This window comes from Protobothrops mucrosquamatus, unplaced genomic scaffold, assembly GCF_001527695.2.
Source record: "Protobothrops mucrosquamatus isolate PMUCROS unplaced genomic scaffold, P.Mucros_1.0 scaffold2095, whole genome shotgun sequence".
NCBI lineage: Eukaryota > Metazoa > Chordata > Lepidosauria > Squamata > Viperidae > Protobothrops > Protobothrops mucrosquamatus.
In genome coordinates, this window is record NW_015388197.1 from 103,273 (window position 1) to 130,093 (window position 26,821).

Sequence of the window (26,821 nt, forward strand, 5' to 3'; positions counted from 1 at the left end):
CAGGACACTGCAACCGTCATAAATATGAACCAGTTGCCAACAGCCTGAAATCTGATCAAGTGACCGCGGGGAGGCTGCAACTGTCCGTGTGAAAAATTGTCGTTAAGTCCTTTTTTCCCCCAATACCGTTGTAACTTTGAACAGTCATTAATGAATGGTTGTTAAGTTTAGGGCTGTCTAGACAGGGGTCTTCAAACTTGGCCCTTTTATGACTCGTGGACTTCAACTCCCAGAATTCCTCAGCCAGGCATGCATGCCTGGCTGAGGAATTCTGGGAGTTGAAGTCCACAAGTCATAAAAGGGCCAAGTTTGAAGACCCCTGATCTAGACTCAAAAGCTATCCTTCTGCACAAATGGTACGTCACCCACCAGTCCCATGCCCCAGGAGGCAGTTAAGACAGTGTTTCTCAACCTTGACAATTTTAAGGCACGTGGACTTCAACTCCCAGAATTCCACAACCAGCATTGCTGGCTGTGGAATTCTGGGAGTTGAAGTCCACATGCCTTAAAATTGTCAAGGTTGAGAAACACTGAGTTAAGAGATCCTTTCTCTTTAAGATGCTTTACCTTTGCATACCTTCAAGGCACAAGATTGGTTAAGGTGAGCTTCACTCCCAGCCAGCTTGTGTCCCCACCATGACCGTCTCATCCTAGGGGAGAGAAGGATGGAAGACAAGGGCAGGACATAGAGCAAACTGTAGAAGGGCAGCACGCTTAAGATGGAGGTCCCATGTTGGATCAGCGACAAAAACAGCCTCATTGTAAAACGTGGACTTTTTAAAGATGGCCCAGAGTTAAGGGGCCTAACTCTGTGGATTAGGTAGAAGGGGCTCTGCCATATAAATACGTTTTGATGTTTAATTAGATTGTTTTTATTCCAGGAAATGTGACTGACAAAATACCTGCACATACATGTATACACAAACACGCACGCGCGCGCACGCACACACACACAGCCCCTGGGCTTTCATAGAAAGCTCGGCAGCAGCCGATCTAATTGAGGATTCCTACCTCACAGCGAAGTAAGAGAAGAAAAATGAGACCTATGGTTGGTTGGTCAGCCTGAGCTCGGGGGGTGGGGAGGGGCAATGACTCCGCCATTTTTAGGAAACGCAATAAAAAGGGTGCCAACCCCCCAGTCTACTGTAGAAAGATCAAAGCAGGTCAACAACAAGAAGAAGAAGAAAAAAAAAACCCAGTTTAAAAACGTACAAAAAACTGCTGGGAGACCAACAGGATCGACGGTTTCCCCTCCTTAAAAAAAAAAAAAATTATGTTGAAACCCCAAGTGGCATCAAAACCAGAAGACAGGAATGTCACCACACAAATCCTTTTGTTTTTTTAAAAAAGGAAAGAAAACGAGGGTGAGGGTAAGGAGAAGAAAAACAAAAAACCAAAAAAAAAGTCACGCTCGAGAGGCTTTTTCAGAAAGGGTCATTAGCTCCAGAGGCCGGCGTAATTCCCATGGAGTCCGGAAGGAAGTGGGCCTCCCGCCACGAAAAGCTTTGTGCCCGACGAGTCATAGCAGTGCGTGTAAACGGCGTTGGGGAAGAAGCTGATGTCTGAAAAGTAATTCCTCCAGGTTTCGTCATGATTCTGTGAAAGGAAAGTGGATTTCAGTTAGCGCTGTAACCAGGTTTGCAACCTTCCCAAGAGCTGGTATGTACAGGTAGTCCTCGACTTATGACCACAATGGAGCCCAAAACCTCCCTTGCTCAACGAGATAGTTGTTCACTGAGTTTTGCCCCACTTTACAACCTTTCTTGCCACCGTTGTTAAGTGAACTGCTGCAGGGACTCCAAGGTCCCTTCCAATTCTATTATTATTACTATTACTATTACTATTATTATTATTATGGATCATCGCACAGTCAGCCAGATGTTCAGACTGGATTTGGCATTTTGTCTACCTATCGAGTCCTTCCCAAGGACCTGGGATAGGGAGATGTGGATATTTGATGTTATTACAGATATCGTCGCAGGATGGAAGTAGTTCCTAGTAAGGCTGCCTTTTGCAATTGACTAATGGCGAATTTGTCAATGCCGATGATGGTGTTCAAGTGGTGCTCCAGTTGTTTTGGGATTGCACCCAAGGCGCCTATTACTACTGGTACTACCCTTGCTTGTTTTTGCCACAGTCTTTCTATTTCTATTTGTAGGTCTTTGTATTTTGTTATCTTCTCCAGTTCTTTCTCGTCTATTCTGCTGTCTCCAGGCACTGCCACGTCCACTATCCAGACTTTTTTGTCTTTCTTATCGACAATTGTTAAGTCCGGGGTGTTATGTTGCAGGTGCTCGTCTGTTTGAATTCTATTATTATTATTATTATTATTATTATTATTATTATTATTATTATTATTATTATTATTATTATTATTATTATTATTATTATTATTATTATTATTATTATTATTAATTATTATTATTATTATTATTATTATTATTATTATTATTATTATTATTATTATTATTATTATTATTATTATTATTATTCATTAGACGTGAACCTCAGTCAACTGAACATTCAAATTGGCTGGTGCTGATGGCTGACACGGGTTGCTGCCAGCATCCTAGGTATCAACCAGGTACCTCCTTAAAATGTAAGATGTTCCGAGTAGCGCAGTTTTTTGTAGCATTGCTGGAGTTATTTCAGGAAGCTGCAATTTCTTGAAATATTTTGCAAAAGTTTTTGGACATAGTTCCCAGTGCCCCGATGACAATGGGTACCACTGTTACACGTCTCATCCATAATCGCGCAGTTTCGATGGCCAGGTCGCAATATTTTGTAATTTTTTCTTCGACTCTGGCATCTCCTGGTACAGCGATATCAATCAGCTGTACGCTTCGGTTCTCTACAACTGCAATATCTGGCGAGTTGTGTTCCAAATGGCGATCTGTCTGTATTCGAAAGTCCCACAAGATCTTCACCCTCTCATTCTCAACAACTTTTCCCACCCTATGTTCCCACGACTTTTCGGACACAGGCAAATCGTATTTTTTTACACAATGCCCAGTGGATTAATTTAGCAACTCGATTATGTCTAGCTTTGTAGTCAATTTGCGCGATTTTGCTGCATTCACATATTAGATGTGAAACAGTTTCAACTTTGTCATTGCAAAGTCGGCAATTTGGATTGTCAGTGGATTTTTGTATCTTCGCTTTCATGGCATTAGTTTGTGGTGCTTGTTCTTGAGCAGCCAGTATTAAGCCATTATTATTATTATTATTATTATTATTATTATTATTATTATTATTATTATTATTATTATTATTATTATTATTATTATTATTATTATTATGGATCATTGCACAGTCAGCCAGATGTTCAGACTGGATTTGGCATTTTGTCTACCTATTGAGGCCTTACCAAGAACCTGGGATAGGCAAATGTGGATGTTTGATGCTATTACAGATCTCGTCGCAGGATGGAAGCAGTTCCTAGTAAGGCCGCCTTTTGCCATTGACTAATGGCGAATTTGACAATGCCAATGGTGTTCAAGTGGTGCTCCAGTTGTTTTGGGATTACACCCAAGGCGCCTATTACTACCACTACTACTACTACTACTACTACTACTACTATTACTATTATAATTGTGAATCAATGCAATTGTTAGCAACATGGTTAAGTGACTCTGGCTTCCCCATTGACTTTGCTTGTCAGAAGGTTGCAAAAGGGGATCATGTGACACTAGGACACTGCGACTGTCATAAATATGAGCCAATTGCCAAGCAGCTGGATTTTCACGTGACCGTGGGGATGCTGCAACGATCATGTGAAAAACAGTGACTTTTTAAAGTGCCATTGTAACTTTGAGCAATCACTAATCGAACCCTTCTAAGATGAGGACTGCCTGTATATCCCCAGGACCAAGAAAGAAGAGAGAAGAAGCTAAAGCCCAAGAGATAAGCAATTCCTGGTTTATACCCCAAATGCAGGGTCTGGTGTTTTTTTTTCATCAATCATGTGTAGCAACAGCAATTAACTGACCAGCTTGTCACTCGCGCCTGATGTCATGGGCTGAAACAGAGAGACTGGCTCAAAGTCATCTAGTTTGCTTTCTTGCCTAATGTGGGACTAGAACTCACAGACTCCTGATGATTGGCCCAAAGTCACCCAGACGGCTTTCATGCCTAAGCGGAACTAGAACTCATTGTCTCCTTGTGATTGGCCCAAAGTTACCAAGCCAACATGCCTAAGATGGACTAAAATTCACCGTCTCCTACTGATTGGCCCAAAGCCATCCAGCCAGTTTTCATGCCTAAAGCGGAACTAGAACTCCCCGTCTCCTTGTGATTGGCCCAAAGTCACCCAACTAACATGCCTAAGGTGGGACTAGAACTCACCATCTCCTAGTGATTGGCCCAAAGTCATCCAGCCAGTTTTCACACCTAAAGGAGGACTAGAACCCGCCATCTCCCAGTGACTGGCTCAGAGTCACCCAGCTGGGTCTCATGCCTAAGGCGGGACTAGAACTCACTGTCTCCTGGTTTCTAGCTGAGTGCCTTAACCACTAAACCAAACTGGCTCTCGTTGATTGAGTGATTGCTGGTGAAGTTTTGGAATTCATCCTTCCTCTGTTTTAGCTGACCAGTCGTCACTTCCATCTTGACATGCAGACTAAGAATATTGCAGGACGAATCTGGTTTCTAAGGGTCTCTGTAGCCTGATGGCAACTTCTCAATCCCCAGAAAGCATACATGACCCCCCCAGTTTTTCCTTCTACCGCTACTCACCAGCCAACCTTTGCCAGTGGAGAGTTTGAGAATTTCACTTCCTGCCAATTTTGATCCGTAGTAATTGTGTGGCGGCTTCTCGTCCAAGAACCTCTGGGCTCGGATGTCGTAAAACAGCAAGGAGCCCTGTCCAGTCCCCACCGTGATGATGTGTTCGTAGAAGCTCACTGAGCGAATGCCTGTCACGGAAGAGAGGTGGAGGCATTATGGAAATCAGGACAAATCCTGGCCCTACAGCTAGTCCTTGACTTACGACCACAACTGAGCCCAAAACTTGCTCATTGCTTCATTGCTAAGCAAGAGAGTTGTTAAGTGAATCGTGGCCTATTTTGTGATTTAAGCAAATCGCTGAAGTTAAGTGGACGATGTGGCCGTTAAATGAACCTGGCTTCCTACCTTGACTTTGCTCGTCAGAAGCTCCCTAAGGCTGCAAAGGAGAATTCCAGGATACTGCAACCATTGTAGTAGTCCTCGATTTAAAACTGCTCATTTAGTGACCATCCGAAGTTATAGCAGCATTGGGAAAAGTGACTTATGACCGTTTTTCACACTTACGTTGCAGCGTCCCCCATAGTCACGTGATCAAAATTCAGATGCTCAGCAACTGATTCATATTTATGACGGTTGCAGCATCCCAGGGGTCACACGATCCCCTTTTGCGGCCTTCTGGCAGGGAAAGACAACAGGGAAGCCCGATCCACTTAACAATCACGTTACTAACGTAATAATTGCAGTGATTCACTGTGGCAGGAAAGGTCGTAACATGTGGCAAAACCCACTTAACAAATGTCTCACTTAGCAACAGGAGTGTGGGGCTCAAGGATTACCTGTACGTGCTGGTTGCCAAAAAACCCCCAAAGTTTAATCATGTGATTGTGGGGATGCCGCAATGCTCATAAGTGTAAAACCTGGTCATAAGTCACTTTTTTCAGTGCTGTTATAACTTTGGACAGCCGTTAAATGAATGGTTTTAAGTCAAAGACTACCTGCACCTATTTTCAGAATACACTTTTCAAGTATCCTTGTTTGGTGAAACTCAAAACGTTCACCCATCTTCAGTATGTTATGAATCAGGGACGATATGCTAGGGGGACTTTAGAAAGGAAGCAGAAGAATTGTGAGTAGCAACAGGTGGTTAACAGAGGAAAATTTGAGTGAGTGTCTTTTTAGCTTCCTGAACGTACCAAGTGATGGGTTGGTACCAAGTGATGGGTTGCTGACTTTATCTAGATATTCTCCAAACACAATCAACATGAGGACCGTGGACAATCCCCCGTGGTTGTGCCAAAATGGCAGCGGCTTACAGAAGACAGCCAAACAGCCCAGGGATGGACCACTATATTCTGCTTCCCCAATGTGGTCTCCGGAGATCTTCAAAGATTTGCACCATGTCACCACTCTTGCAGGAGCGGTGTTGGCTGCCAATTTGCTTCCGGGTCTAATCCAAGGTGCTGGTTGCCGCCTACATGATTCGGGGCCAGAAGGACCGTCGTTTCCCAAGTTATATCTACCCTGACCTATCAAAGTGGAGAGGCAGGGAATGTTACAGATCCCCTCTCTTAAGGAGTTTCATCTGGTCGGACCAAGAAGAAGGGCCTTCTCCATGGTGGCTCTCTCCCTGTGGAACATCATCTCCGCAGAGATAGGATTGGTCCCCATCTTAACACTCTTTGGAAAGGCCCTGAAAATGTGGTTTTGCCATTGAGCCTGAAGAACCCCAAGCTGGTAGAGAGCCCAGCAAGTGGTTGGTGGAGGTTATTCATTATTCATTTCCCCATGAACTGGGAGAAAGAAAGAAAGAAAGAAAGAAAGAAAGAAAGAAAGAAAGAAAGAAAGAAAGAAAGAAAGAAAGAAAGAAAGAAAGAAGGAAGGAAGGAAGGAAGGAAGGAAGGAAGGAAGGAAGGAAGGAAGGAAGGAAGGAAGGAAGAAAAAGGAGGGAAGGAAGAAAGGAGGGAAGGAAGGAAGGAAGGAAGAGGGAAAAGAAAGAAAGAAAGAAAGAAAGGGAAGGAAGGAAGAAAGAAAGAAAGAAAGAAAGAAAGAGAGGGAAGGAAGGAGGGAAGGAAGAAGGAAGGAAGAGGGAAAAGAAAGAAAGAAAGAGGAAGGAAGGAAGGAAGGAAGGAAGGAAGGAAGGAAGGAAGGAAGGAAGGATCCCTAAACATCTGCAAGGTATCAAGTTGAAAAAAAAGAGCTGGATCTCAACAAATTCTTAATACAAATAAAACTGTTCAATAAAAAGCATCCTTACCACTTCCTCGCTCTCTGGAACAGACAGACTTAACTTTGTGGGAAGGCTGTCGGGGGTCCAGGAGAGAGACGTGGGCCTGAGAGCCAACGGCGTACACCGACCACTCCTGACCATAGGCCAGACACACGTTTTCCCGGCAGTAGGGTAACTTGGTTGAGAGTAGCTACAAAAGTGAGAAAGAGAAAAGCCTCGATGAAAACCAGAGGACACCAGGAAACACAAAACATCTGAAGGACGTTTAAATAATTGGAACCAGAATGAGAACCACGTCTGCAAGTATTTACAGCTGGAGTACATGAATAATATGCTAAGAGGAGACTCCGGATAAGATGCCCAATGCCCAACCCAACGCAGACATGACCGGAGAGTGCGTAACAGAGGCTGGTTCCTCCAGACCAGAGCTGAAGCTGGTAAGCCTAAGACAGGGGTAGGCAACCTTGGCTCTTTTATTTTATTTATTTATTTATTTGTTCCCATTTATACCCCGCCCTTCTCCCTTTATGACTCGTGGATTTCAACTCCCAGAATTCCTGAGCCAGCCATGCTGAGGGGAAAGGGAGAGGTTTCCAAGCTGAGCCATGCTGGCTCAGGAATTCTGGCAGCTGAAGTCCACGAGTCATAAAAGAGCCAAGGTTGCCTACCCCTGGCCTAAGATTATAGATGGGGTGGGAAGGGCAATTTTCCCAAGAGGCCATATGAGAACCTGGGACTGTTATGGAGGGCCAAACCAATAGAGCTGTGAAGGTGCCCTTGAAAAAAAAAATAGAAAAAAAATAGCAGTCACCTTCAGAATAAAAGCAATGCAGAATAACGGAATAACAGAGATAGAAGGGACCTTGGAGGTCTTCTAGTCCAAGCTCCTGCTCAAGCAGAAGATCCTATACCATTTCAGATGGCTGTCCAATCTCTTTTAAAAAAAACTCCAGCATTGGAGCACCCACAACTTCTGGAGGCAAGTTGTTCCACTGGTTAATTGTTCTCACTGTTAGGAAGTTTCTCCTTAATTCGAGGTTGCTTCTCTCCTTGATTAGTTTCCATCCATTCCTTCTTGTCCTGCCTTCAGGTGCTTTGGAGAATAAGCTGACCCACCTCTACTTTACGGCAACCCCTCAGATATGGGAACACTGTTATCATGTCCCCCCTCGTCCTTCTCTTCATTAAACTAGGCCTACCCAATTCCAGCAACCATTCTTCATATGTTTTAGCCTCCAGTCCCCTGATCATCTTTGTTGCTCTTCTCTGCACTCTTTCCAGAGTCTCAACATCTTTTTTATATAGTGGTCACCAAAACTGGATACAATATTTCAAGTGTGGTCTCACCAAGGCATTATTTACATCTGATCTCTAATTTCCGATTGACCTCATGTAGTACAGGCAGGACAACCAAAGGCATGGCCCAAGGGCTGTAAAATGCCCAGGTCTGTTATAAATAATATGTCTAAGTATTGACCCCAACCATTGTAACTTTGTATAGTCATTAAGTGACTGGTCGTAGCTCAAGGAGTACGCGTAAAAGAGAGATTGCATCACAGATCACAAACAATCCTTTGTTTAAACCAGTGGTTCTCAACCTTTTTAATGCCGCGACCCCAACTGGTCGTAAGTCGAGGACTAAACCGGTCGTAAGTCGAGGACTAAACCGGTCGTAAGTCGAGGACTACCCAACCGGTCGTAAGTCGAGGACTTTCCCTGCCCGGGAGCGCCGCGCATGTGTGGCTCTGCCCCCTGCGCCGGCTGAGGCGTAGCTGGCAAGCGGCACAGACGGAGCAGGCCGACCACCAGCTGGCCCAGCCCAAGGGAGGTAAGGCACCCGCTGGAAAAGGGGGAAAAAAATGGCGGACAAAAAAAAATGGCTGACAGCCTTGCTTGGCGACCCCCGTGAAATGGTCGATCGACCCCAAATGGGGTCTCGACCCACAGGTTGAGAACCACTGGTTTAAACAAAGCACTTGATTTTAGACTTTGATGTTATGCGTGCCACCTAAGTCAACAAGAAGTTCCTTCCTTTCTCCCGTGGAAACGTGTACAGAAAATTTTGATGGACTGTGAAATTTTGCAACACAGCAGAATTTTCTTTTTTTTAAATGCACACATCTTTGAGGACTTAAAATAAAGAAGCTTGCCTGATCCCACTGAACTATTCTTATGCCCTCAAAAGAAAAGAAGATGTTCAAAGAAACAAACCAAGGGGGAGAAAAAGTGAACTCCCACAACAAAGTAAAAGTGGTTCAGAAGAAGCTAGAAAAGAGCTTGAATTATCTTTGTAACTTTTCAACCAAGTTGCCAAGAAAAGCTAGGGCAGGGCTAGGCAACTTTGGCTCTTTTATGACTTGTGGACTTCAACTCCCAGAATTCCTGAGTCAGCTATGTTGAGGGGAAAGGGAGAGGTTTCCAAGCTGAGCCATGCTGGCTCAGGAATTCTGGGAGTTGAAGTCCACGAGTCATAAAAGAGCCAAAGTTTCCCCCATGCTAGCTCAGGAATTCTGGGAGTTGAAGTCCACGAGTCATAAAAGAGCCAAGGTTGCCTACTCCTGTGCTAGAGTCACATGAGCCAGACACACACACACACACACGGCCATGCATTTAAGAGTCAGCACAACCCAGCACAAAGCCAAAGTTCTCCCTTAGGCCTAAACCAGGAAATTCTAGTTTAAATTCACTTCTGTGCACAGGTGTGGAGGAACTCACCTTTGACAGCATGTGTTCTGCTTTCCAGAGGTGGAAATACCCATCCAGAGAAACAGCTCCCAGTTCCTGGAAGAGAAAAATAACCGTTCACACCGCTGGGACGGGAAAGTTTCTGCTTGCACCACTAATAATCGGCCATTTTGTTTTTCTGAAAACAGAGGTGGAGTTCACACGCAGGCAGTCCTTGACTTACGACCACAATTGAGCCTAACGTTTCCACTGCTAAGTGAGACAGTTAAGTGAGCTTTCCCCATTTTACGACTTTTCTTACCACAATTGTTGAGCGAATCACTGCAGTGGTTCAGTTAGTCCAGGAGTAAGCAACCTTGGCTCTTTTATGACTTGTGAATTCAATACCCAGAATTCCTCCATGCCGACTCAGGAATTCTGGGAGTTGAAGTCCACAAGTCATAAAAGAGCCACGGTTGCCTATCCGAGTTAGTCACACAGTTGTTAAGTGAATCTGGCGGTCCCCATGCGGTCACGAAACAAATCTGGTATCCCCCATTGATTTGCTTATCAGAAGCCGACTGGGAAAGTCACAAAAGGGGATAACGTGACCCTGGGACACTGCAACCGTCATAAATATGAGTCAGTTGTCAAGTGTCCGAATTTTGATCACGTGACCATGGGGACACTGCAACAATCATTAAGGGTGAAAAACGGTCATCAGTCCCTTTTTTTTCAGCGCCGTTATAACTTCGAACGGTCACTAAACAAATGATTGTAAGTCAAGGTTGTAAGTCACCAGATCACTTGGTTTTGGCTTAGCACCACATGAATGTAGCCACTCTCATGTGTAAATGATGGTTTACGACTCAGCAGGACACGCTGAACCAGGATAATTGTCTGTGGACTAAACTGTTTTAAATCAAGGACCAGTAAGTCAAAATATCTCCAGTTGAATTCCTTCGTTTTTTCCTAACCTTGTTCTTGTGGTTGAAAGCCAGCGCCCGGACCTTGCAGTTGGCTGGGTTGGTGTTCTCCTTGGGAATGTCCTTCAGAGCCCTGTGGGTGATGTGTGCGTAGACGGGGACTTGCGACAGGTTGCGCCGTGCGTCGCTCCTGGCCAAGACTTCATCCGTCACTTCCCAGAGGCCCATTGAACCATCTCGGGAACCTATCAGAAAGAAGCACATTCAAGCACGCGTCAAACACAGGTCCAAGAGAAGACAATCTTGGTTTAGACATTAAATTGGTAGGCCGTCCGTCTTAGCACAGAGTAACTCTGGATGGCTTAGAACAGTGGTGGCAAACCTATGGCACGTGTGCCAGAGGTGGCACTCAGAGCCCTCTCTGTTGGCACGCGCACTACCGCCAGCAACAGGTCCATCAGGCCGCCACTGCCACCCGGAGCAGGAGCCCCACCCAGCACAAAGGAGGCGAAGCGGCCGACTAGCAAGCTCGAGTAGAGGTGGTAGAGCAGAGGTCACCAACCATTGTTGATTGGTGGACTGGAAGAAAAGGGGGAAGCATTTTGCATGCGTGCATACGTGCACGGGGCCGCAAGCACGCACGTGCTGCAATTGGGGTGGGGCTAGTGCCTGCATGATACTCACTAGCCCTGCCCTGTTCTTGCATGATGCAGCGCCTCGTATCTGCACCCCACGGTGCGGCGGCGGCCATTTTTGCACCTTGCAGCAAGGTGACCCATTTTTGCGCCCCGGGTTTTTGCGTGCCAGAGGTGGCACTCAGAAGCGCCTCCCTGCCTCCCTGAGGGCACCACAATGCTGATGGGCCCCTGGCACTTTGCGATAAATAAATGGGTTTTGGGTTGCGGTTTGGGCACTCGGTCTCTAAAAGGTTTGCCATCACTGGCTTAGAATGTTAGAAAGGATCAAACTCTACAAAACATGCCTGTAGCACGAATAGAGTAGTATAAAAGTACAACTACGATATGCTTGGCATAACATGTTTTCACCTCTGTATAAGCCAGAAATAGGATTATAAACTCCTGAGAAAAAGGGCCTCACCAAGCGAAACGACCGGTTTCCTGTTGTGCTAACAAGAGAACAAGTTCCATAACCAAACTGGCCTAGATTTTGCCAAAGTTCAGAAATTCAGAGTTTTGATTCTCCAATCCCATCGTTTTACATGGAGTCCTTCGGTTACGGCGGCAATTGGGGCAGGATTTTCTGTCGCTAAGCAAGTGTGAAGTGCGGGTATGAAGTGCGACATCGTGTGACTGCATCGCCTAATGACAGCAATCCCCGCAGTCCCCCCTACTGTCGTTAAGCGAGGATGGTGGGTCATAATTTCTCCTCCTTCTGTGGGGTCCTCGGTGGCCTCTGAGCTTGGTGGTTTTCTTGCAGGCGTTTCATTACCCAACTAGGTAACATTATCAGAGCTAAGAGGGAGCGGGGTTTGCACAGTGGAGATGAGAAGGGGGGAAGAGGGGGGATTAGGAGGAGGAGGTGCTTTCTAAGCTTGGTGATTTTTTTGCAGACGTTTCATGACCCAGCTAGGTAACATCACCAGTCCTAGAGACCAAGATCCTCTCATTTGTAGCATGGATGATATTACTTAATTGGGTAATGAAACGTCTGCAAGGAAACACCCAAGCTCAGAGAGCACAAAGGACCCCACAGTCCTCCCCTTTCCTCTCCTCCTCCTTTACACAAATTCTACCCCCTTCTAGCACTGATGATGTTATGTAGTTTGGTAGTAAAACATCTGCAAGAAAACCACCCAGCCCAGTTCGCCCTGTGCTACAAATATTCTCTTCTATTTCCTCCTTTTCTTGCAACTTCTTGCTGGTTTACAATAACCACAGTCGGTGCAGAAGCAGGCAGGAAGTTTCAAGCCCCAGGGGGGGTCGCAAGCAGGCTGGCAGGGTGGTTAAGTGGTCACGGCGAGCTGGCTGTGGCGAGTTGCCGCAGACCCAGTGGCTGCTACCAGGTGAGGGAAACTAAACCAGACAATTTGAATCCTGCTCTCTACAGATCAGCACCCCAGACTGCTATCCATTTCGACCAATTCTACAGAGTGCAATTCTAATTATAGGAAGTCCTCGACTTACAGCCGTTCATTTAGTGTAGGGGTCTTCAAACTTGGCCCTTTTATGACTTGTGGACTTCAACTCCCAGAATTCCTCAGCCAGGCACGCGTTGAAGTCCACAAGTCATAAAAGGGCCAAGTTTGAAGACCCCTGATTTAGTGACCATTCAAAGTTACACTACCACTTATGACCGGTTTTCACATTTACGACCGTTGCAGCATCCCCACGGTAGCCTGTTCAAAATTTGAACCCTTGGCAACTGGCATGTACTTATGACAGTTGCACGGTCCTGAGGTCATGTGATCACCCCTTTGTAACTTTCCCAGCTGGCTTCCGACAAGCAGTCAATGGGAGAAGCCAGTTTCACTTCACAACCCGCATTCCTAACTTAACAACTGCAGGGATTCACCGAAAAGTGTGACAAGAAAGGTCGTAAAATGGGGGAAAGCTCACTTAACAACTGACTTGCTTAGCGACAGAAATGTGGGGCTCAACTGTGGCCGTTAAGTCGAGGACTGCCTGTGTACAGTACTTAATTTCTGTTTAATATTTAATGCATCGAGAGCACTTGCCTGTAACGTTACACAACTAAATGGTTAAAAGCCACAATGCTGTTCTGTGCGTACCTCTTGTTTTTTCTTAGGCCTGCCAGCCTCCCAGAATCACTTAACAGGGAGATGGGAGACATACTGTAAATTTAATAAATCAATACCTAAAGAGGCCAGCCGTATGTCCTGATTAATCAGTCTCTGGCCATTTAAAAATGCCGCATCAAGACATCAAAAAGAGAAAAGGAAGCGAATGAGAGGGTACAATATTACACAGAGGGGGAGCGTCCAGCTTTTCTGCTCTGCAGACACTGAGCAGCAATTAAAGGAGAAATACTAAAAGCTGTATTTGCAGTTCTTGTTAGTTTTCATCCCTTGTATTTCAGTAGAAACTCTAGGGCAGGGGTAGGCAGCCTTGGCCCCTTCGTGACTTGTGGACTTCAACTCCCAGAATTCCTGAGCCAGCCATGCTGAAGGAAAAGGGAGAGGTTTCCAAGCTGAGCCATGCTGGCTCAGGGATTCTGGGAGTTGAAGTCCACGAGTCATAAAAGAGCCAAGGTTGCCCACCCCTGGTATAGGGCTATATGCTATTATATAGTTCCCTAATACAGTACATAAGGATAGACCTTTATGCACCCTATCTTGAAGTAAGTTCCAGGCAGGCAGTGTGATTTTTATTTAATGCTATTATTCTCAGACAGGGACTGAAAAATAAGTTGCTCCGTTCTATGCAACTATTTGTACGATACACTGCACAATTACTTAGGACTGAAACTTCATTTGAAGTATTTTATTGAGATTTATTTTAGTAACTATGTTCTTTAATTATTTGTAGACTCCATTATACTTGTTTTTCTTTTATACACATATACATATATACATAAACACAAACACACACACACACACACACATATATATACTGTATATATAGAGAGAGAGAAAACAGGAATCTCCAACCATGGCAACTTTACAACTTCTGGAGTTCAACTCCCAGAATTCCAGAAGTCTTAAAGTTGCCACGGTTAGAGACCCCCGATATAGAAGGTTGCAATATTTTTTATTCAATCTTTTGCTTAGATATGGCTGCAATGAATGAATCCAAACACATCTCTTATAAAAATTATGATTTGAAAAAATAAAAAGTTTGAGTGTTACCCGAAACAGCCATCGTGTCACTGATCCATGCAATAGAAAATATCCAATCTTTGTGCCCATCCTAAAAAGGAAAGAAAGAATGAATAACATGGGAGGCAAAAAATAAAATCAGGTTTCTGTAATGGTGTCAGTTCTCTCCGACCGGTGAAGAAATTTTAACATTATTTTTACAGTACTTGAGTACAGGCAGTCCTCGACTTACAACAATTGGGATCAGAATTCCTGTTGCTACGCAAGGTGCTAGTTAAGCGAGTCGCATCTGATTTTACGACCTTTTCTGGCACTGTTGTTAAACAAATCACTGCGGTTGTTAAGTGAATCACTTGGTCATTAAGTGAACCCGGCTTCCCCCATTGATTTTGCTTGTCGGAAGCTGGCTGGGAAGGTCACAAACAGTGATCATGTGACCTCGGGGGGCAATGCTGTTGTCATAAACACACATCACATACCAAGCACCCAAATTTTGATCACCTGACTATGGGGGGAGGCTGCTGCAACGATTGCAAGTATGAAAAATAGTCGTGAGTTGCTTTTTTCAGTGCTGTTGTAACTGTGAATGGTCACTAAATGAACTTGTATAAATCGAGGACTAACTGCAGAATCAAAAAGAGAGGAAGTCGACTCAATCAATTACCTTTCAATGCCTCAACAATTGGGAAGGATTTTAACTGACTAGGCCAGGGGTGGGCAACCTTTGGCTCTTTTATGACTCGTGGACTTCAGCTCCCAGAATTCCTGAGCCAGCATGGCTCAGCTTGGAATCCTCTCCCTTTTCCCTCAGCATGGCTGGCTCAGGAATTCTGGGAGTTGAAGTCCACGAGTCATAAAAGAGCCAAGGTTGCCTACCCCTGGGCTAGTTACTTAAGTTAGCAAGACAATAGTCCTCAACTTATGACCACAACGGAGCCCAACATTTTCTGTTGTTAAGTGAGACACGTGTTATGGGAATATTGCCCTGCTTTACGACTTTTCTGGCCTCCCTTGTTAAGTGAATCACTGCAGTTGATAAGTTAGTGACCTGGTTGTTAAGTGAATCCGGCTTCCCCCACAACTTTGCTTATCCAAAGGTCGCAAAAGGGGATCACGTGACCCCGGAATGCTGTGACCGTCATAAATATGGGCCTGTTGCCAAGTGGCCGAATTTCGATCCCGTGACCCTGGGGATGCTGCAAAGGTCGTAAGTGTGAAAAGCGGTCCTAAGTCGCTTTTTCCAGTGCCGTGGTAACTTCGAACGGTCACTAAACAAACTGTTGTAACTCGAGGACTATCTGCATCGGCTCTAACCCGATAGCTAATATCAAACCCGTCCCATCATTGCCATTTGCAGAAACTTACGTCTCCCACACAGACGGGATCAAGGGTAGGCAGACGATAGATTGCGAGGCTGTTTGGGTTGTCCCCTCCGGTGGCCAAGAGGGTCCTGGAAGGGTTGAGTTCGATGGCATGAATACCACAGCCCTGCTGGTTGACTATGTGGGGTTCTCGATCCTTCAGGATGGGAATCTTGGTGATCTGCCCAGTTTGGACGTCAACCACGAACAACTGCAAGACACAGAGAGGGGAACGTGTCAGGTAGAGATGATATGTCAGAAAGCTACACTGAAAAAGAAGAACGACAGGGTCATTTTATAGCAGAGAGTATTTGTAACTCAGGGTTGAACAGTGGGGTCCTCTGAGCTTGGTGGTTTCCTTGCAGATGTTTTATGCCCTAACTAAGTAACATCCTCCATGCTAGAAGGGAGGGGGGGTTTGCAAAGAGGAGAATATTCCAAGAAGATATTATACATTAGAAATCTTCTAATATAGAGGAGGGGGGGGCGAACTATGAGGTCCTTGGTGCTTTCTGAGCTTGGTGGTTTTCTTGCAGGTGTTTCATGACCCGATTAGATAATGCCATCAGTGCTAGAAGGGAGTAGGGTGAAGAGGAGGAGGAGGAGGAGGAGGAGGAGGAGGAGGAAGAGGAGGAGGAGGAGGAGGAGAGGACTGAGGGGTCCTTGGTGCTCTCTGAGTGTGGTGGTTTTCTTGCAGATGTTTCATGACCCAACTAGGTAATGTCATCAGTGCTAGAAAGGAGAGGAGTTTGCGGAGTGGAGGAGGAGGATTGAGAGATCCTTGATGCTCTCTCAGCTTAGTGGTTTTCCTGCAGATATTTCATGATCCAACTAGGTAATGTCATCAGTGCTAGAAAGGAGAGGAGTTTGCGGAGTGGATTGAGGGATCCTTGGTGCTTTCTCAGCTTGGTGGTTTTCTTGCAGACATTTCATGACCCAACTAGGTAACGTCATCAGTGCTATAAGGGAGGAGGGTGAAGGGGAGGAGGAGGAAGAAGAGGAGAGGACTGAGGGGTCCTTGGTGCTCTCTGAGCTTGGTGGTTTTCTTGCAGACCTTTCATGACCCAACTAGGTAACATCATCAGGGCTTGAAGGGAAAGGGGTTTATAGAGTAGAGGATGACGACGACTGTGGGGTCCTTGGTGCTCTCTGAGCTTGTTTTCTTGCAGACATTTCATTACCCAACTAGGTAAGACCATCAGTGCTAGAAGAGTGGGGTTGCTGTTCACCAAGAATACTCCCTGCCAGCAACGAAAGGGCAAGCCACTAGTATATAATGGGGAAATTAATTGCCCACCCCTGTTCTAAGGTATGTACAACCTTCCCCTTCATGTGTTATAAGGATGACGATGCCCACTTCTGCGGGGTGCGCATCGTCTCCCAAGAAACCACATTATTCATACACCAAATATATCAAATGAAATTCAGGAGTGCCCAACCTGTGTTTAAGCACCCTGAGGCAGAAATCCAGATGGACCGTTTCGGATTGTTCTCAAGTAAGTCACAACAGCAAGTCAGGTGTGATAGTCAACAAGTCCCCATAAAAAGTTACGCTTCAGACAGGCCGAGCCTGTTAAGCTGCATTTTTTCCAGCTCTGCTAAGGAACAGTCAACAAGAAGAAACGCATCTATTGTGTTTATAGGGCAAACCAGTTCTTCTGAACTCCTCTACGGGGATGACACAAGCAAGATGCAGAAAGAGAGGAATTGCACAAACAACCAGGACCGGATCGCAAAGTGAGAACAATTCCGCAAGGCTTCTGGGGGCCCCTTTCAGACAAGTTGCTCGGACGCAGCAATTGCAGGTATTCCTTGACTTATATCCATTCATTCATTTGGGCTATATTTGGCACACAGGAAGTCCTCAGATTATGACCACAATTGAGCCCAAAATTGTTGTTGCTAAGCGAGGCAGTTCAGTGAGATTTGCCCCATTTTACAACCTTTCTTGCCAGTGGTTAAGTGAATGATTGCCAGCTTCCCCCCTTGACTTTGCTTGTCAGAAGGTCGCAAAAGGGGATTCGCATGACCCCGGGACACTGCGACCGTCATAAATATCAGTCAGTTGCCGAGCGTCTGGATTTGGATCACGTGACCTTGGGGACGCGGCAAAAGTCGTAACTGAAAAATGGTCACAAGTCGTTTTTTTCAAGGCCGTTGTAACTTTGAACGATCACTAAACAAACTGTTAAGGACTATAAAAGTCTTTATAATCGGTATAATTCTAGGTCAAAGTAGTACAGGCAGCCCTTGACTTACAACTGTTCGTTTAGTGACCAAAGTTACAATGGCGCTGGAAAAAAAGTGAATTACGACCACTTTTCACACTTAACAATCGTTGCGGCATCCCCAGGGTCACATGATCAAAATTCAGATCTTTGGCAACCGGTTCATCTGTAGGACAGCTGCAGTGTCCTGGGATCAGGTGATAACTTTTGCAACCTCCTGACAGTCGATGGGGAAGCCAGATTCACTTGTGACTAACTTAACTATGGCAAAGAAAAGTCATAAAATGTGACAAAATCACTTTACAACTATCTCACTTAGCAACCAAAATGTTGGGCTCAATTGTGGTCATAAGTTGAGGACTACCTGTAAACACCATTGCAACATTACTAAAAAACAAGGCAATAGTCAGCTTTGCAGAATGTCATGGTTCCGACAGATGTTACTCTTCAAAGAACTTCAAGGCATTGTTTACCTTAAAGAATCTTTATTCAAATAACATGGCATCCTCAGGTACATGGTCAAAGCCAAAATCTGACTTCCCCTCCTCTCAGCACATAGATCAAAGCACAATTCCCTCCTACAACTAACAGTCAGAAATCACATTCTCCAATTAGTTTGAAATGCTGGCTTTCCGCCCAGTTCTTCATCCCGCCATGCCTTATCATCTCTTATTACAATATTGTATGTCTAACTAACTCCCATCACATACCTCTCCCTCCCCCAGTATCATCTAATTCTAAGAGTAAAGCATAAGAAAGAAAAAGGCTGCATCTCCATATGTTGTCAAAGCAAGAACATCCAATGTTAGCAGCTTTGACACAGAACAGTAACTCACTCTCTCTCACTCTCTCTCTCTCACACACACAAACACAAGCACACAAATGTAGAAAGCAAATGTCCCCAGCCTAGATGAGACCCAGACAACACATGTACTGTGATTAATCATTAATCATGTTCCCCAACTGCAACAGCTGGCTTCACAACAAATGCTAAACCTAAAATAAATCAGGCATGTTATGTCTAGGAATCTCAGAACTGCGCCTTCTTATTTTTAATAAAAAGTTTTTTAAAAAAAGTCCATTCCTGGGCAGAAGAATTTCATTTACCACTTTAATACAAGGGTTAGAAAATGAGCTACTGAAGAATTTACAGAGTGTTATTTGGTTAAACCACAGTTGGTTAAATTAACCAACTCACTAAGCCAACTTCAAGCAAGCCAGAATCCATTTGATTTGGGCAGGCAATAAATTTAAATCATAATTTGAAAAAAAAGGGACATGGAAAGAATATCTGAAGGGCAGAGAAGAAGATGCACTGAAGGTATTATATCAGGAAGACTTACTGACTGCTGGGCAGTCCAAACTGGCCTACAAGAAAGACCAAATGAAGAACAAAATGGAAGCATGGGAAGACAAAGTATTACAGGGCCAGTACATTAAAAAAAAATAGCAAGGAAAGCAGGTAACAACAAGACCTGGCAATGGCTAAGAGCAGAAAAGTGAGGAAACAGACCAAGGGACTAATTCTGGCTGCACAAGACCAAGTCTTGAAGACAAATGCATGCAAAGTCAAAATTGAGAAGACAGCAAAAGACAGCAAGTGCCGTCTCTGCAAAGAAGCTGAAGAAACAGTGGATCACCTACTAAGTTGCTGCAAGAAGATCACCCAGACTGACTACAAGCAGCGGCATGACAAAGTAGCAACAATGGTGCACTGGAAGATCTGCAAGAAATATCATTTGCCTGCAAGCAAGAACTGGTGGGACCATAAAATAGAGAAAGTCACAGAAAATGAAGACGTTAAATTGCTCTGGGACCTTAGAATTCAAACAGGCAAGCACCTGCCACATAACACCCCGGACTTACAATTGTTGAGAAGCAAGACCAAAAAGTCTGGATAAAGGATGTGGTAGTACTTGGAGACAGAAGAGAAGAGAAGAGAAAGAACTGGAGAAGACTATAAGATGCAAAGACTGCAAAGAGAAGTAGAATGATTGTGGCAAAAGCAAGCAAAGGTAATAAACAACCTTGGGCGCAATCCCAAAACTGGAGCACCATCAGCATTGACAAAATCCCAACCGGTCAATTGCAAAAGGCGACTTGATTCAACAGTTTACATCCTGCAACACCACCTTTAACATCACAAAACATCAGCATCTGCCTATCCAGGTCCTTGGGAAAGATTCAATACATGGATAAAATTGCCAAATCCTGTTTGAACATCTGGTGGACTGTGATGAGCCATAATGTACAATTAAAAGAGGGGGAGGAAGGGAGGCAGACGCACACAGGGAGAAAGGGGTCTTCTCTTAATCCAGTGGTCTTCAATCTTGGCAAGTATAAGACTTGTGGACTTCAACTCCCAGAAATTCCCCAGCCAGCTTGTGGACTTCAACTGCCAGAATTCCTCAGCCAGCCATACTGGCTGGGGAATTCTGGGAGTCGAAGTCCACGACTCTTAAAAGTTGCCAAGTTTGCAGATCTGTCTCATTCCTATAGCCACCTCCAGCCACCACTATACTCCGGAGTGATCTACAAATTCACAAATTCAGAATTTTACCGTTTTTCCTCTCGCCCTTCTGCCTAGTTCACCTTGGAGGATTAACACTGAGTATTAAGTTTCATACTATCCAACCGCGCACTTACCGTATTGCATTTTGTCCCGCACACCACTTGCCGGTGGTTCAACCACTGCGACGCAAAGACCTTATTTAGAGTTCCCAGGTGAAATTCTCTTTCCTTCAGCAAACCGGGCAGCTGCTGAGCGGCGTACGCGTGCAACAAGCGATGGTAGCTGGACTCGTTGGAAAGCCGCACCTCTCGTCCTTTCAGGTAGCACACCAAGGACCTCTTCACCGGCGGAAGCCTCTTCCTTTTGTGGACCGAGTGGTCCCAGCCGTACTGCAGGAAAATGACCAACAAGAAATCTCTAAATAAGTGTTTCTCAACCTTGGCAATTTTAAGACACGTGGACTTCAACTCCCACAATTCCCCAGCCAGCATGTGGGAGCTGAAGTCCACGTCTCTTAAAGTTGGTTGAGAAAAACTGCTCTAGGGGGTTGAAGTAGGTCTGTTTTGATTAGATCCAGAGGAAAGATCTGCTTTTCAACCAGTGGTATGGGTACCACCTGTGGTACATTGGCACCTGGCAGCTGGTACGCAACCATCCTAGAAAAGTGGTAGCGGGGGTGGAGAATGAGCTGAACCGGTAGCAGCACCGCACAAGCCTGAGCGAGAGACGGCGGGAGCTGCTGGGCTGTCAGGGCTCAGTGGAAGCGTCAGGATCAGCGTCAGGCTCCAGCTGGAGCTTGGCGCTGATCCTGGCGCTTCCGCTGAGCCCAGAAGAAGTGGCAATCATCTGGAATGTTGCAGCCTCTCCAGGGTCTTGTGATTTACATTCAGATGCTTGGCAACTGATTCATATTTATGACGGTCACAGTGTCCCAGGGTCTTGTGAAGTGACCAAAACCTGCTGCAACCACCCAGCAGACGTGGGGAATAAAAACCAAACACCCCCCCACCCCATCCCCGCTGCCAATCCTCAACAGAAATGCTCACAACAATGAAAACCACGGACAGGAGGAAGAGCGCGGCCGGGTGGGCAGGCAGGGGTCTTGCTCAGCTGTGGCTTGGAGGGCACTTTTTTCAGTGCCATTGTAACTTCGAACAGTCACTAAGCGAACTGTTGTTGTAAGTCGAGGACTACCTGTACTTTATCACTTTTTTCCCTTTTTTTGGGGGGGGGGTAATCAAGTTTTTGACACCTTGCTAGGTGACTGGTGGTACTCGGATGTTGCCATATCCTAAAAGCGGTACAATGGGTGAAAAGGTTGAAAAGCCCTGCTCTAGGGGTTGAAGTAGGTCTGTTTTGATTAGATCCAGAGGAAAGATCTGCTTTCTAGGGTACTTTTGCCCCACAGAGAAGCCTCCCCTGAAGATCCATTTGTCCCCTTAATGGACAATAAGCTTGACAAATAAAAATCGGAACTCTGATGTTATAATACCCCGACAGCAGCAAGAATGACCGATGCACAAAAATGGAAAGATACAAATAGTCCCTCAGCTTACGACCACAACGGAGCCCAACATTTGTGTTGCTAAGCGAGACATTCGTTAGGTGAGCTTTACCCCATTTTACGACCTTTCTTGCCACAGGGGTTAAGTGAATCACTGCAGTTGTTAAGTTAGTCACTGTTCAGTGAACCTGGCTTCCCCACTGACTCTGCTCATCAGAAGGACGCAAGAGGGGATCACGTGATCTTGGGACACTGCGACCGTCATAAATATGAGTCAGTTGCCAAACCTCCGAATTTTGACCACGTGACCATGAGGATGCTGCATCGGTCGTAAATGTGAAAAAGGGTCATAAGCCACTTTTTTTCAGCGCTGTTGTAACTTTGAACGGTCACTAAATGAACGCTTGTCAGTTGATTCCCACAATGGCTGCAAAAACTGGTGGAGTAATTTAGCAGAGATGGCTAAATCGACTGCTTTAATTAAAAAAAAAAAAAGAATATAACTGACTTTTGTTTTTACTTGGAAACCGCTTTTGGACTTTGTGCTTGAGGTGGAAAATTAAACTTGGGTTTTATCGATTAGATAGGTTTGTTGTTATAGAAACGGCTAATATATATTATAAGGCAGGGGTGTCAAACTCAATTTCATTGAGGGCCGCATCAGCATTGCGGTTGCCCTGGGGGGCGGGGGCGGGTTGTGTGGCCAGGGTGGGTGTGGCCAGGGTGGGTGCGGCCTACTGGGTGGGTGTGGGTGGAGTGGGTGTGGCCTGCTGGGTGGGTGTGGCCAGCTCTACATCATTCGTGTTAAGGGTGCCTGTGGGGGCCTGGGCAGGAGTGGGACAGATCTGAGGGTCTCTGGCAGAAGGGGGTGGGACCAGGGCAGAGCCCATCAAGCCACATATGTGAAGTAGGCGAGGGCCATTTGGTGGCCACTTCCAGGCGATGGTCCATTTCTTCATTCCTCACAAAGGGTGACCCCTCCCCAGCATGCACCCAGGGGACGGGGCCAACGCGGCAGGGGCTGGTTCCTCGCTGTTTCTAGAAGGCCTTGTGGAGCTAAGACTGAATGCATTTCAGCAAGATGGCCACCACAAAATTGTACATTGGCTCCCGGCCGGCCTGGGCCAGGGCCAAGGCAGCGGGGGCCGTTCCCTCACTGTTTCCAGGATGGCTTCGCGGGCCCCATGAAACCACTTCACGGGCTGAATCCGGCCCCCGGGACTTGTGTTTGCCATGTCTGGTATAAGGCAAAAGTAAAAACTTGAGGCCTTTTTCTACCGCGCTAAAGAGTGAAAAGTCTATGCTTTTTTTTTTTTACTGTTCTTGGATGGTTTTAACAGCTCGCCTAGAGCTCCCTGTTGACCAGATCAGGTTAGAAATGCAGATAGTCCTCCAGTTACGACCACAGTTGAGCCCCAATTTTTTTCTTCCTAAGCAAGACAATAGTTAAGGGTATTTTGCCTCGTTTTTACGACCTTTCTTGCCATAGTTGTTAAGCGAATCACTGCAGGAGTCATACGGTCGTTAAGTGAATCTGGTTTCCCCACTGACTTTGCTTCTCAGGTCGCAAAAGGGGATCGCGTGACAGCGGGACACTACAACTGTCATATATATGAGTCAGTTGCCAAGTGGCCGAATTTTGATCACCTGACCCTGGGGATGCTGCAAGAGTCGTAAGTGTGAAAAATGGCCTTAAGTCACTTTTTTCAGTGCCGTTGCAACCTCAAATGGCCACTAAACAAACTGTTGTAAGTCGAGGACTACTTATAGATGGCAGAAAATAAATAAAAATATAATAGAACAAGCCAGTGCAGAAATTAACTGACTCTAAAACTATTATGTTTTATAATTAAAACTAATGTTTGTAAGCTGCTCAGTCTCTCTAGATGAGAAGGGCGGTATATACATCTAATTTACTATTATTTAGTTATTATTAAATTTATTGACCGCCCATCTTACTACAAGGTAACTCTGGGCGATTTACAATATTAAAAAAAAAAGATAAAATGTTTACAAAACCTAGACACAATACAAACTAAATAATATCCAAAGATAAATACTCAACTCTAACTCAGACATAATATTTAAAAAAAAAAGAATAAAAATAAAATATGGAAGGGGCCAAGCCAAGATGGCTGGCTGTAGCTGAGATCAAGCCAAACTCTCCTATGCTTCCTGCAACAGGGCTTTGGCTAAACCAGCATTGCTCAACCTTGACAGCTTTCAGATGGGGTGGGGGACTCCAATTCCCAGAATCCCCCAGCCACCTTTGCTTACCAAGTCCATGTTTTTTAAGGCAGGGCTAGCCAACCTTGGCACCTTTAAGTCTCATGGACTTCAACTCCCAGAATTCCTCAGCCAGCCCTGCTGGCCAGGGAATTCGGTGAATTGGAGTCCCCCGATCTGAAAGGCAAGGTTGAGCAATGCTGAGCTAAACCAGAGCTAAGCTATAATTAGTCAGGAGCTCATTAAATTAGCCCCACTCTTCTAGCCCCGCCTCCTCACCAAAAGAGGCGTTAACCCTTTCCTGCTCCTCCCTCCAGGCACCCGGAATAGACAAGATCGGCATTCACACGACCACAGCCCTAACCCGGCGCCCAAGAGCTCCATCCTGCGGTGCAAGAGCGCCTTCTTCCCCGTAAAGGGAGCCCCGCCGGGCCCGGCTCCAAGGGCCGCCCACCTTCCCCCGGGCCGGGGCGCTCGATCCCCGCCGCCGCCACGGCTCCCTCCGCCGCCAGCCGCCGCCGCCGCCCCGAAGCATCGTCGCCCTTCGCCGCCGCCGGGTCGGTTACGGGGCTCCGAACGCCGAACCCGCCCGCAGCGCTCCCCGCGCCGCCGGCCTCCACGGGGCTGCCGGGCGATGGGCGCTGTAGTCCCGGCTGGGAGCGATGGGCCAGGGGTCCGGAAGGCCACCGCCCGCGGGGAGGAGGGAGCTGCAGTCCTGCGACCCCCTAAACGCGGTTAGAAGGGAGGGAGGGAGTGATGGGGGGTGTAGTCAAGGCATTGAATGGGAGCGATGGGCGCTGTAGTCCCGGCTGGGATTCCACCCCCCCTCCCGGTTGGGAGAGATTGGGAAGGGGTCCGGAAGGCCACCGCCCGCGGGAAGGATGGGAGCTGCAGTCCCGCGACCCCCACAAACACGGTTAGGAAGAGGGGAGGGGCCGATGGGCGCTGTAGTCATCACATTCACTTGGAACGGGAGCGATGGAGTCTGTAGTCCGCGGAATCCCCCTCCCGGGTAGGAGCGAGGAGAACCAGCCCAGATCCAACCCCCCCCCCCAGCAGCGAGCGATGGGAAAGGCTGGGAACGATGGGCCGGGGGTCCAGAAGATCACCGCCCGCGGGGAGGATGGGAACTGCAGCCCTGCGAGCGCAGACTCGGTTAGAAGGAAGGGAATGATGGGAGCTGTCGTTGTTCCATCCCCTTGAGTGGGAGCGATGGACGCTGTAGTCCCCTCTGGGAGCCATAGGCAAGAGGTTCGGAAGATCATCACCTGCAGGGAGGATGGGAACTGCAGCCCTGCGACCCTCCCCCCCAAACGCGGTTAGGAAGAGGGAAGGGAGTGATGGGGTCTGTAGTCATCCCCTTGAATGGGAGCAATGGGTGCTGTAGTCCCGGCTGGGATTTCCCCCTCCCGGCTGGGAGCGATGGGGAAGGGGTCTAGATAGAAGACCACCGCCCGCGGGGAGATGGGAGTTGCAGTATTGCGACCCATCGCGGTTAGGGGGAGAGGAGGGAGCGATGGAGACTGTAGTCCCGGCCGGGAGTGGTGAGAAAAGAGGCCGGTGGCCCCTCCCCGCGGGAAGCATGGAAGCCATAGCTCCGACACCCCAGACGCGGTTAGAAGAGGGGAGGAGCGATGGGAGCTGTAGTCATCCCATTCCATTGAATGGAAGCCATGGGCGTTGTAGTCCCGGCTTGAATTTCCCCCTCCTCCCGGCTGGGAGCGATGGGGAAGGGGTCTGCAAGACCACCGCCCGCGGGGAGCATGGGACCTGCAGTCCTGCGACCCAGACACGGTTAGAAGAGGGGAGGGAGCGATGGGGGATGTAGTCATCCCATCGAATGGGAGCGATGGGCAATGTAGTCCCGGCTAGGATTGCCCTTCCGGCTGGGAGCGATGGCAACGACAGTCCTGCACCCCTCCTCCCTCCCCGCGAACGTCCTTAGCAGAGTGAGAGGCCAATGGACGCTGTAGTCATCCCATCCACTTGAACGGGAGCGATGGAGTCTGTAGTCCGCGGAGTCCCCCTCCCAGCTAGCCGCGAAGAGAATTACCCCGAAGCGATAGTAGGAAAGGTACCCCCGGCGACACACACCCCGCCGCGAAGCTCATGGGACCTGTAGTCCCGCGACCTTCTGAGCATAGGGCCGGGGCCGATGGGGCTGTAGTCCCGGAGAAGCGAAGGGCCGCAACCCACCTGCTCTCCGCCGGGCCCCGACGCGGGGGCGGCCGCTCTCCTCTTCCTGCTAACTGTCTTCCTGGCCATAACGGGCGGGGGCGACTCGGGCGCGGCCCCGGCCCGGACCCCGCATGAAGGGGGAGGGGAAGGACAGGGACACCCGCCGCCGCCGCCGCCGCCACCACCGACGGAGCATGGGAGGCCGCCGGTCGCCACCCGCCCGCGGTCGCTCCCGCGCCGTCGACCGGCCGGATGCGGCTCACGACATTTCGCGCCCGCCCGCGGCGGGAGGCCAGCAGAGCGGGTCGACGGCGTCGCGCTTTACGGCTGGGAGAGTCTGCGCAGGCGCGAGCCGACCACGCCCCGGCCGCTCGCGGTTGCTCGGCAACGAAGGCTGCGCTCCGGGCCCGAGTTGCTTCCGCCTCAGGGTTATTACAGTCCCGCACTGGGCAAGCGCGGGAGAGCGAGCTGGGT

At 47.3% G+C, this 26,821-nt stretch overlaps 1 protein-coding gene across 1 annotated transcript; it reads right to left on the reverse strand.

Moving 5' to 3' along the window:
- Positions 1–1,270: 1,270 nt before the first annotated feature.
- Positions 1,271–26,434, reverse strand: DCAF12 (DDB1 and CUL4 associated factor 12). The gene is made up of 9 exons (XM_015824045.1): positions 26,366–26,434; positions 20,574–20,828; positions 15,704–15,910; positions 14,369–14,429; positions 10,594–10,787; positions 9,668–9,733; positions 6,980–7,142; positions 4,735–4,913; positions 1,271–1,596 (listed from the first exon to the last, which is right to left on the reverse strand). Exons 1-9 carry the CDS (start codon positions 26,432–26,434, stop codon positions 1,438–1,440), a joined length of 1,353 nt encoding a protein of 450 aa, XP_015679531.1. The 3' UTR covers positions 1,271–1,437.
- Positions 26,435–26,821: the final 387 nt, after the last annotated feature.

Bases quoted from the DNA above. Each gene is read 5' to 3' on its own strand.
- DCAF12 (XM_015824045.1), bottom strand. From the start codon at position 26,434: ATGGCCAGGAAGACAGTTAGCAGGAAGAGGAGAGCGGCCGCCCCCGCG. The intron at 9,734-10,593 runs GTTAGGAAAAAA...TTTCTCTTCCAG, and splicing joins CTTTCAACCACAAGAACAAG to GAACTGGGAGCTGTTTCTCT. The intron at 1,597-4,734 runs GTGAGTAGCGGT...TTCCTTTCACAG, and splicing joins CCACTGGCAAAGGTTGGCTG to AATCATGACGAAACCTGGAG.